The sequence below is a fragment of the Xenopus laevis genome, chromosome 7L, assembly GCF_017654675.1.
Source record: "Xenopus laevis strain J_2021 chromosome 7L, Xenopus_laevis_v10.1, whole genome shotgun sequence".
Classification (NCBI taxonomy): Eukaryota; Metazoa; Chordata; class Amphibia; order Anura; family Pipidae; genus Xenopus; species Xenopus laevis.
In genome coordinates, this window is record NC_054383.1 from 130,215,100 (window position 1) to 130,227,868 (window position 12,769).

At 38.7% G+C, this 12,769-nt stretch overlaps 1 protein-coding gene across 1 annotated transcript; it reads right to left on the minus strand.

Annotated features, from left to right (window-relative positions):
• Nucleotides 1–1,168: 1,168 nt before the first annotated feature.
• LOC108695954 (free fatty acid receptor 2) lies at nt 1,169–2,161 on the minus strand. The gene has a single exon (XM_018224900.1). It carries the CDS (start codon nt 2,159–2,161, stop codon nt 1,169–1,171), a length of 993 nt encoding a protein of 330 aa, XP_018080389.1.
• Nucleotides 2,162–12,769: the final 10,608 nt, after the last annotated feature.

A 12,769-nucleotide genomic window follows, 5' to 3' on the forward strand; every position in this document is an offset into this window, starting at 1 on the left:
TAGACTAGGGGCCCACCATAAAACCTTAGACCAGGGGCCACTCTCGGGACTATTATTCTTCATCTCCTCAATCAACCTCTATTCTCCTAGTCTCTTTTCTTTACATACTATAATCAATTATTCCATCTATTTAGCCTCTTTCTTCTCATAGAAATAGGGAATGGCCATGAAATAGGCCAAATGTTTAGCAGCACAAGGGCCCACTGACACCTGGGCCCACCGTGAGTTTTCCTAGTATCGTGGTTGGCCAGTCCGACACTGATCCCATAATATTCTTAAATGCTTGGCTACAATACAAATACAATTAATGTATTTTTTATTATAAGTTTAAAGGGATACTGTCATGGGAAAACATGTTTTTTTCCCCAAAATGCATCAGTTAATAATGCTGCTCCAGCAGACTTCTACACTGAAATCTGTTTTTCCAAGAGCAAACTGATTTTTAAATTTAATTTTGAAATCTGACTTGGGGCTAGAAATATTGTCAGTTTCCCAGGTGCCCCAGTCATGTGACTTGTGCTCTGATAAACTTCAGTCACTCTTTACTGCTGTATTGCAAGTTTGAGTGATATCACCCCCTCCCTTTACCCCAAACAGCCCATCAGCAGAACAATGGGAAGGAAGCCAGATAACAGTTCCCTGGTAGATATAAGAACAGCACTTAATAGTAACAAACATTGAGTAGGAGAAACAACAGCTTGCCAGAAAGCAGTTCCATTGTGCAGCACTGGCTCTGCACATGACCAGGCAAAATGACCTGAGATGCACCTACACACCAATATTACAACTAAAAAAAATACACTTGTTGGATTTGAATTTACTTTTTATATGGTAGAGTGAATTATTTGCAGTGTAAACAGTGTAATTTAGAAATAAAAAATACACCATAAAAATCATGACAGAATCCCTTTAATTTAAATCTGCTCACTGTCCTCTATTTATCTTCATTAGTACATTTGGTGGAGGCAACAGACTAGATTTTTGGGGTCTGGCCTTATTGTATTACCATATGTGTGCCTTGCAACATAGATTGATATCCTCTTGAAAATACAAGGTTGTCTCTAAAAATTGAGTATCCATTGAAGTCAACTGTATTTATCACTATACAACAATGAAGACAGCACCCCACACCAAAGATATACTTATGGAGGGATTTCCAAGTCCCTTTTTACACCGTGGCAGAGATGGCCGCCACTCCCAGTGTTCTTGAACTCTCCTGTTGCTCTCTTGAGAACAATGATGAAAATCTTCTCCTTGAAACGCTGTACTTTAACTGCAGGGACTTCCATATGTGGTAGAAACCTCGATCCGCTGACGACGAAATGAAATAAAAGATGAGAGGATCCAGAAATGCATTGCAGGTACTTGGCAAAAGAGCCCATTTCCGCCACCAAACACTCTCATGAATCACATAGCCCACCACGTGAGAAATGTTATATGGAGCAAAGCATACAATAAATACCACCAAAGTGGTGACGGCTACACGCGTTGCTTTCCTCTTTAGATTGACATGCATGCGGGATCTCATGAGGATTCGGATACACGACATGTAGCAGAAAACGGTTATGCCTAAAGGAAAGAAATATAAGACCATGGAGATCTCGAATCTTACTGGCACCACCAACGCCAGTTGTTCAGAAGTGAAATTTTCATAGCACAACCACGTATTATCATCGTTGGTAAGAAATAATGCTATGCTTCCACTTTTGGATGTCTCCACTAGGAACACAAATGCCATGTGAAAAATCACAATTGCCCACAGAATAACACAGATGAGGCACGAGTACCTAGGCTTTTTGTAAATATTGTATTTGATTGGAAAAGCGATACTCAAGTACCGACCAACACTCACAGCACTTAGGAAGCAAACACTGGCGTAAATGGTACTGTAGTGGATGAGGTTGTAGAGAGGACATAGGATCTGAGGAAGAGTCCATGTGCTTGAAAAGATCTCTGTGATTTTTATGGGTAAAACCATGATGAAAACCAAATCGGAGACACAAAGGTTGATCATGTAGATGAGGTTGGGGGTCAGCCTGTTTCTTGCTTCCTTGAAGAAAAGATAAAGTACTATTACATTCGAGGGCAATCCAAGAAAAATGGTGAGCACGTATATGGCAAGTGACAGGTTGTCAACAAGCATTTTACTTCTCATATCCATTTCTGGTCAGAAACCAAGTAGGCAAATGCATTTTTCCTTCAATTGAATGAGCAAAGCCACACGAGTAAAGTAAAGTCCCTTTAGCTTCCCTTCCTTGCAAAGGGAGTCTTCCCAATTGGATCTGTGGTTCCCACAATAACAATTTCCATGTTTGACTTTGTACTTGTACTTTACACCGACTAAAGCTTTTCCTGTGATTTACAGACTAAGCATTAAGGCATGGCATTAAGCCAATCCATGCCTTATTTTGTTGTACTAAGTGCAAGGGAAATGGTCCAGAAAGATTGCTGATCTTCTCCAACAATTTCTCAAACAGGCCCACTTAACAAATCTGCATTAACTACTGCTCCATAAAGCAATAAATACTTAAGTGATTCCATAATGTGCCCTAACATGAGTATTGTAATTCTGCCAATGGTTTGATGCGCTAGAGTTTGATTTTGTCACATGAAAACAAATCTACTCAATGGGGCCAAATGGAGAGAGAGTGGGCTGGTACCAAAACAACAGGTACATACTGGCTTGAGTGACACGTGACCAGGATTCTCAGCAACTATTCCGTTGCTAAGTTTATCATTTAATCAGCATCCCTTTATGAAGAACTGGTACATGCTCTGGTTACACAAAAACTGATATAGTGTTTTCTTCAGTATAGGTTAAACAGAACAGAAAGGCTGAAGAAATAGGCAGTAAAAAAAAATATATAATCTATATTATATAGATAAAGAACATATACAACTCCATCAGCTTGAACCATAAAAAATGAGACATCAGCTCACAAAGCAGGGGAAAGAAACCTTCACTGGCTGGTAATTACATCTACTTTTATCCCCTCACAATGGATGGTCCATGACACTTGCATCGTTCTGGCAAACAAAGTTCCCTTGAGAGACGTTAATAATGGCCCTGCATGTATTTGTACAGGGGTGGAGGAACAAATAGTACACTCAAGATTGATTAATTCCTAGTGGCTGATGGTGAATGCCCAGCCTGAATTTTCTGGTTGGTCTTTCCATGTTTGATTTGGACAATTGCTTGGGATCTGATGAAGAATGAAAAATGGCTAGAGTAATTGCTAATGTTTGGTGGTACGTAAGTAAAGGGTGGCACAGAGATGGTGAGTGGTCTTTCTCCACAAGCTGAAATACATTGGGGCAAATTCACTAACCTGCGAAGTTGCGCTAGCGCAGGCTTCGCCACACTTTGCCGCACTTCACCAGGTGGCCGCTAATTCACTAAAATCCGAAGTTGCGCTCAGGGAGGTGAATGGTAGCGAAGTTGCGCTAGCTTTAATTCGTCAAGGAAAGCGAAGTTACGCTAGCGAAGCCTAATTTGCATACGGCGCCAAGTTAAAGTACAATGGACGTATATGTAGCAGCAAATACATTACACTACATAAGCCTGGGAAAGCTTCTTAAGATAAAATAGAGGTGTTATATCGCCCTGCACATGTCCCCACTGTATAGTTTAGGTGCCATATGTTAGGAAATGTAGGGGGGAAGGAGGGTACCCCCAAAAAAATTTACGATCTTTTTCAGCCTATCACCCTTAAAAAATGAAAAGACGCCAGCGTTTTTGGGACTTAGAAAAAATTTCAACTTTTTTTGAACCAATCCCTATCTACTCTATTGCACTTCGCCTGGTCTGAGGTGGTGAAGGCAAGTCTGGCGCAAGAGTTAACGTTCAGTAAAATGCACAAGTTAGTGAATTAGCGTAGTTACGTCCCATCGCCATATTGCAACTTCGCCTGGCGTAAGGGTGTGAAGTAGCGCTAGAGTAGGTCCACTTCACTAGCGAATTTACGCCAGCACCCGTTAGTAAATCGGCGAAGTAACGAAATGACGTCACGCTGGCGAATTTGCGCTAGCGTTGGCCGCTTCGCTCTTTAGTGAATTTGCCCCATTGGCTTAATAATGGCACAAGGGAATAACTGATATTCCCTTGGAGGAATCTATGATTATTTTGCATGTAGGGGAGGTTGTATGCACACATACCGAATAGGCATAGGTGTCAGATTGGTAGCAAACATGAGTATATTCGATTTTTTTCACCCTAGATGCTTAGGAACAATGCCAACTTGGTCAAAATAAATCACAAATTATATGATGGTATAAGAACATAAGCAAGCCAATAACATCCTAGAGAAGAGAATATCTTTAACGTGATTATATCTGTTTATTCCAGATCTGTTTGTTGTTAAACTGAATGAGCCAGGAGGGTCATTTATTAAAGAATGAGTAGTCTTTAAAGCTTCTTGATCAATATTGTTACTTCTACCCACAACCGTGATGGTGGGTGGAAGACATGTTTTGTTGATAAAATATATATAGCTGCAAAAATTGACAGCACCTCCACCTCCACTTTTTTGAGTTTGCGATTTGTTGTTTAATCCTCCTTGGAGTGCTGTCAATTTTTGCAGCTTTATTTTACTTTTAAAGACTGGCACCCAGACTTTCTAATTTATTTATGGTTGTGCGTTCCATTCGCTTGGAACACTTTACTAGACATTTATATAATTTATAATCTGAGTATTTCATGCTATTTGTCCTTCTTCATAGGATACTAGACTGGGTTGCCCACTTTTCCCCTTATTATTCAAAAAAAAGCATGACAAATGTCTCAAAAACCTAGAATATAAAGCAACATGCATTCAAAATATTAAAAATTAAATTTAGAAATGTCATTACTACCCTTGTTAAAATTGTGTCATGGATTTGCTGAATTGGCTAGCGTAGACCCAAATGCTTATCTAAATAAAAGATGTACCTTTGTATTGAGCGTATAATATATTTATGATTATGTTTATCAATAATGTTATGTTGTTACTGCCACCAATGGGCACTGAGAAAATGATCTTCCTCTTATTAAAGTTGAAAACAGGAGGAAAAATGCAGGAGCAATTACCATAGATGACAGATGTTAAAATGCACGATTGCATAAGGCAAAAAAGGGAATATATCAATTGTAAGGTTGCATAGTTTACTTTTTGGCATATCTTGAGCTATCACTTTGGGATTCCTATGGCTACATTTATACTTCAAACCCCAGGGGTGGAAGAGACTTGGGTGTCAGCTTGTCCTTGGTAAGGAATAAGCATGAGGATGTCTTAGAGATGCCCTTGTCAGGACCAGGAACTTGTCAGGACCTGTCCAGAATCACTCAATCACTTGTGTGACATGGTCTGATCAGTGGGATATTACCAATAAGATGGACATAATCTTTTATTGCAGAGATACAAGACAGATGGCTGCAGACCAAATAAACAGTTGATTTTTCACTGAATCACTACTAATCTCTATCTTTATAAAATGCTGGCAGGTACTGAACAGGCATTTTAACCACATCGTAATGGTCTCTTATTGTGCCATTAATTTTTCTATCCCTTATGTCACAACCATCAATTGAAAAGCTGAGTAACAGGATAACAACGATTGGGTGATCATAAAACAATAATCAAGCGGAAACAAACTTCAGCTTCTCAAGACCAGTTCCTTGACGTAACTATGGATATTTAATAGTTATCAGTAGAAGGGCTTGGACTTTGATCCTGGAAGTGTTTGTAAATATTTAGAGATAGCTTTCACTGTTACCATTTCATAGTGCCAAACGAGAATGTGCACCTCATGATCAATGAAGCTTGTGCACGTGATTCATATGAAACATGTACATAAAGAAGCACCAGTCCCTAAACTATTAAAGTAGAAATAAATTCCAAAGTTCTATTTAGAGACACAATAGCATTCAGTGTAGACATGAGCCACATACACTATAGAGGCCACATCATATTCATCTTACACTCTAAATTCCAAACTGTTACCAGTTTGCTAGGGCAAACTACGTCACAGCTTTTTAGTTATGAAACAAATAACACAATAACACAAAACTAAAGTATAACGGGAGAACTTCAGGTCAGGCCTTTTATATATCACAACATATATTGGCTAGTGATGGGCGAATTTGCGTTGTTTCGCCGGAAAATTCACAAATTTCCCGTGAAATTCGCGAAGCGGCAAAAAATTAGCGAAACGGCGCCGGCGTCTCATTTTTGATGCCGGCGCCCGTTTTTGATGCCAGCGTCCGTTTTGGCGGAAATTTTTTTGGATGCCGGCGAATTTTTGCTGGCTTTCGCGAATTTATTCGCTGGCGGCGAATCGCGCAAATAAATAATATTGGCTTATCAGAAATGAGCCAAATTTTTAGAACTTTCTTTGTACTTACTTGGTTACAGCAGTGCAAACAGCAACGGATATATGGGGGGTCAGCTAGTGAGAAAGTACACAATTCTGTGTATGCAGATTGCCCAGGGAGCCAGCCTGACTTAGATGAATTCTGTTCTCCTACTAGCCTAGCCTTGGTCAGTGGTCACTACTACCGTGGCCTTGAGGCAGAGCCACTTGCATGTCTATAAGTGCAGTTCTATGTTTTTCTATGTTGTGGAGTGATATCTCTATGCTCTCCCACTGGTAACTCCATTTCACTCCCATACTTGCACCTTCTCTTGTCATATGTGGCCAAGTCTTTAACAACTCTGAGATTCCTTTGTTCAAGCTTCTAAATCTTTGTGAGTTCAGAATTCACAGAGCCTGTGTCAAATAAACTTTTTCTTACACCTCAAGTTGTCTCTGGTTCCTAAAGTCACAATTATCATGTCAGGCCCCTGTAGGTTTGTAAGATGGCTTATTAACCTTTTTTATTGCCTTTAACTCCTTCTTCACCTGACTTATGTGTTCTTTATAAGGGACACTGTCCCTTTATAAAGAATTTACCCATCAGTGGGTGCCTCCAACATTTTATTGGATTAAACAAATGGTCTGCCCAACAGATATCTGACTAATACCAACCAGATACCTGTGGGATAGGTTAGAAAATCCCATAGTCTGTTGATGCTGTCCTCTTGCATTGGGACAGGCCTCATTATTATCTGATCATTAACCCAGGAGCCAAACGATTCAAGGAACCTGGTTTGCCCCTCAATCCAAGTTATCAAATCAGGGAAAGAGTCTCAATGCCCCTTCTGTCAAGTAAACATTACAGTCCTGCCCTCCGATCAAGGTAAATGTCCACAAACCTCTACTTGAAATTTGGTTGAGTGTTTATAGTTTGACCCGCTGCCTCAGTTATGGTCTTCTTGACCATCCTCACATGGTAGGCTGGTGCAACATGCAAAGCCCCTCCTTTTATATGCTCTTATATGTGTCACACACAGAAGCAACATCATGTTTATAGTGAAAAAGCCATTAAGATCACTCCCAAGACAGATGGCATTGCAGCAGCCATTCTTCAAAAGGTGCCCGGGATATTGAAAATATACCTCCTTTTTGGCATGAGCTCATTCAAATGTGTTATGTGTAAATGGTGAACATTCTGAACCTCCAGAAAGAAATATAAATGTAGTATTTGACTGACATACCTAATTCAAGGTTTGAAAGAAGCCATAATACCTATAAGAACCATTTGCCCATCCAACCTTAGGCTCACAGTCTAATCCCGCCCCTTCCTCACTATTTCCCATTGTGTGGGACTTGAGGTCGGTCTGATTTCCAAAGTGAGTCATACTCTAGATAGCAGGGAGACTTCAGGTCCAAAATCCATCACTTAACAATGGGAAAGGCTGAGGGATTAGTTGCAATACACTGTGAGCCTAAGGGGATGGGGAACTGGCCCCAAGGAACACACAGACCATCATTGTTTTCTTTCAGTCTGTGAAATCAGGTATGCCTGGAAATGATATTTATTTCTGGACATCCAGATAGTGTTTATGCACCTTTTTACATAATCCTGAATGAGCTCAGTTGGGTTTTTGTTTTTTACATTGGATATTTCAAGATGGCTACTGTGTCTCAGATCTTGTCTGTTATAGTGAGTTATCTATGACTCCTGCCTTGATCAGGTAAATAACTCTTTGTCTGTCATTGGTTAAGCTTTTTCCTCATCCCTGTCAGTTACTTACCAATTATTAGTCTGCCCTCTGAAATGAGTAGGTTCCTGTTGGTACCAGCACAGATAGTTCTGGGGCCCCAGTAGGGTGTAATCGAACATTAGTGATGACTGCTGAGTCTTCTGCTTTACTTAAAAGAAAAACTAGTGCCAGCTGTTATCCCATGGCTCTACATATACACATTATTACACTGACTATATCTCCCCAGGGACATGGGAAATGCTGAATGTCAACTTACTGATGCACAGATGGAGCAAATTTTGTTTAGACATCAGATGGTGCACCACATTGCAATGTAAACTGGAGAAGTTCCAGTAATGATCTGTATGGAATGCCATGGGGAAATGGTGAGCCATCTGAGCCAAATGCCTTTAAAAGTTCTCTCTTCTCTAAAGAACCATACATTTTTTATTTTCAGATGTTTCTTTCAGCACAGGAACTTACCTCAATAATTCAGTTCTTACAGGGGAATGGTGTTGTCTGTTTTAATTAATATATGGAAATATTTCAAACATTGTCTAACCCCAAAAATTACATATACTATACATCTTGTTTCCCAATGGGTTTCCATGCATATCCCAGCACTAAAAGATATTACAATAACTTAATTCACAGGGGTTTCCCACATTCACACATTAGTGGCTCAATAAAGTGATTCATCTTTTTCAACCACAAAGTTGGCACCAAACTCGCTCTGTTGTGAACAAAGCAGAACAGAAACCCGTTCTTCCTTCCTGACAGAACTTGCCCCTTCTTTGCATGAAAAGGGTGTCAGATAAAAACTAAACAGGATGCCTTACAATACACATACTTTGGTTTGTCTATATTGGCAAGTTGCCTACAGCAAAGAATCCATATTGAAGCATGAAGGATAAAGCAATTACTGTATAAGTGGTCCTGCATTCAAATTAGGATATTTGAGCTCATCACCACCACCATTTACCACCTATCTTCAGTACCCTCCTTTATTTTATTAAATCCTATTCCTTGACTGGTAGTTTTTCATATACAGATATGGGACCTGTTATCCAGAATGTTGGGATCTGGGGTTTTCCAGATCCATAATTTTGATCTCGTTACTAGTGATGGGCGAATTTGAGGCATTTCACCAAAAAATCCGCAAAACGGCAAAGAATTCAGGAAACATCGCTATCGGAAATTCGCCACAAATTTGCCCCTGGCGAATAAATTCGCCCATCACTACTCAATACCTTAAAGGGATACTGGGAAAAAACATTTTTTTTTCAAAATGAATCAGTTAATAGTGCTGCTCCAGCAGAATTCTGCACTGAAATCCATTTCTTAAAAGAGCAAACTGATTTTTTTTATATTTAATTTTGAAGTCTGACATGGGGCTAGACATTTTGTCAATTTCCCAGCTGCCCCAGGTCATGTGACTTGTGCCTGCCCTTTAGGAGAGACATGCTTTCTGGCAGGCTGCTGTTTTTCCTTCTCAATGTAACTGAATGTGTCTCAGTGGGACATGGGTTTTTACTATTGAGTGTTGTTCTTAGATCTACCAGGCAGCTGTTATCTTGTGTTATAGGCGCTGTTATCTGGTTACCTTCCCATTGTTCTTTTGTTTGGCTGCTGGGGGGGGGAAGGGGAGGGGGTGATATCACTCCAACTTGCAGTACAGCAGTAAAGAGTGACTGAAATTTATCAGCGCACAAGTCACATGATGGGGGGAGCTGGGAAATTGACAATATGTCTAGCCCCATGTCAGATTTCAAAATTGAATATACAAAAATCTGTTTGTTCTTTTGAGAAATGGATTTCAGTGCAGAATTCTGCTGGAGCAGCACTATTAACTGATTCATTTTGAAAAAATTTTTTTTCCCATGACAGTATCCCATTAAGTGTTCTAGAAAATCATATAAACATTAAATAAACCCAATAGGCTGGTTTTGCTTCCAATAAGGATTAATTATATCTTAGCTGGGATCAAGTACAAGTTACTGTTTTATTATTACAGGGAAAAAGGAAATAATTTTTAAAAATCTGGAATATTTGGATAAAATGGAGTAATGAGAGAGGGCTTTTCTGTAATTCAGAACTTTCTGGATAAAGGGATCCCATACCTGTGCTCAGATTAAAAAATATCAGGAATGGATCCTGTGGTCTAACAAAGAACTCTGGAAAATTGCAAAGGAACGTCCCTAAAAAGTAGAACAATGTCTATGCTATTGCAAAGCTAAGAACCCCTTAAAGGGGTTGTTCACATTTAAATTTACTTGTAGTATGATGTAGAGAGTGGCATTCTGAGACAATTTTCAATTTTTTTTTATTGCATTTTTTATTATTTTAGCTGTTTATACAGCAGCACTGCAGTTTGCAATTTCAATTTTATTGGGTGCTAGGCTAATTTGGATTAGATTGATTGATTAGATTGATTTGAATAAGAGACTAAAATATGAATAGGAGAGGGCCTGATTGAGTAATAACAATAAAGGGGTAATTTACTAAAATCCGAATCTATCTAATTTTTTGTATTAAACAAAGCTTGGCCAAACTCTCATTCACAATTTTACTTTTTTTTATCAATAAAATAACTAGAAAAAGTCATGTCAGGAAAAACGAGTGAAAATGCAAATCGTACAAATTTTTCAGACTTTAGTCCCAAAACTCTCAATATTTTTGGGTTATCATCCGAAACCCTGGAATTTTTGGATTATCAGGCTAAACCCAGCACAGACCATGCCATCTTCAAATTGGGATAGGGACATCAGCCATTGACTTATACATGACCTCGACAGGTTTGAAATGCCAAGTTTTTTGGATTCAGGCTTTTTGCAGTATTGGGGTATAATAAATATTGAAAAATCAGAGTTTTTGCCCCAAAAAGCCCAACCAGAAAAATAATAATAGAAGTAACTCTGTTATCAGTCTTTGCTTTTTAATTGTGTTGCACAATTGCTCCTGCTGAAAAAGTACTCATCAAAAAAGTAAGGAAAAGCAAATAATTTAAAAGATAAAAAACTAAGAAAATACTTTCCGTTTGCTCTTGAGCCTTACTTGTTCTTGTTGTACTTTCAACACAGTTACTCTGGGCACATGAGATTCAGTGTATATGTAAAAGTAAGTTTATGCACATGAGATGTAGAAATATGCAGCCATTATACCCTTAATGGGACTGCATTAGTCCCTTGATGGAGCATGTTTTATACATTAGATAGCTTTAAGAAGGGGGTTGGATGGCTTTTTAGCAAGTGAGAAAATACAGAGTTATTGAGCTTAGTACAAAGATGATCCAGCTACTAGTCCAATTGCCATCTTGGAGCCAGGAAGGAATTTTCCCCCTTGCAAATTGCAGAGGCTTCATATGGGTTTTTTGCTTTCCAATGGATCAACTAGCAGTTGAAAGATTAACCCGAAACATGAACTGTTTATAAGATGCAGATGAAGACATGCAGATTGAAGTTGGTCGTTGTGGTTTTTGAAGTATTTAACTTTTAGCTGTGCAACTTCCTAGTTTGGATTAAAAATGTGTCAGCAAATGTAGAATTTTGGTTGAGGTCACAGGACATTTTACTTCTGCACTTTGACAATAATAACATGATAATTAGTTGGAACCACTAGGGTTAACTTCCCTAGTTGCTAGCAATTATTATTCACTTAATAACCTAAGCACGAGGACTGCATTATGACTAAGTTTAGGAAGGTGTAGAAACCCATCCAGGAGTAGCCATGTCCTGTGGTTGGTGATGTTCCCATTAGTAAGGAATGTCAGGAGGTTTCCCTAGCAATTATTTGGAGTCATTAGGATTACCTTCACGAGTTTCTTTATTAATTTTCATTATTCACTAATAAACCTAAAAGTTTCTTGTCTGCCTTTTTGGGGCAAAAACTGAAATTTTTAGTGGAAAAAAAGCCTTGAATTTTTCAAGATTTATTATACCCCAATGCTGTAAAAGGTCAGAATCTGGACCATCTCAGACCTATCGAGGTCCTGTATTAGTCAATGGGAGAGGCACCTATCCCAATTTGAAGTTATTGTGGTCTGCTCTAGGTTTAGCCTGAAAATCCAACCTTTTCGGTCAAAAACTCCAAAAAATAGAGCAATTCAGGAAAAAAGCCAGTTTTTAAAATAAATAAATAAACTAAAATCAGGCATGGGAGTTTGGTTGAACTTTTTTATTTAACGTTCTGAGATAAATTAGAGTTTTAGTAAATAATCCCTTTATAACCTAAGCACAAGGGCTGCATTTTGGCTAATCTTCAGTTGGAGGTGTAGAAATTCATCCAGGAGTAGAAATGCCCTGTGATTGGTGGAGATATTTCCAGGAGGTTTCCCTAGTGGTAGAAAATAAGGAGTAGAACAGGTCACTTTTGGGGGCCTATTTACTAAAACTCAAATTAATCAAAATTTTTCTGAAAACAAAAAATCTAACTAATTTATCAATAATTTTTCTCAAAAAACTATGTGACAAAATCTAGCGTCAATCCGCATTGTACGATTGACACAAATTGCCGCTCCAAAAACTCGATTTATCGGATGAAAACCCCAACTTTATCAGATTATCCAGCGCAGATCACATTGTCAAGAAACAACTTCAAGGACGTCTGCCATTGACTTCTACATGACCTCGATAGGTTTGAGTTGGAGTATTTCAGATTTTTAGCAGCTTTGGGGTATAATAAATCTTTAAAAATTTGAAGAATTTGAGTTT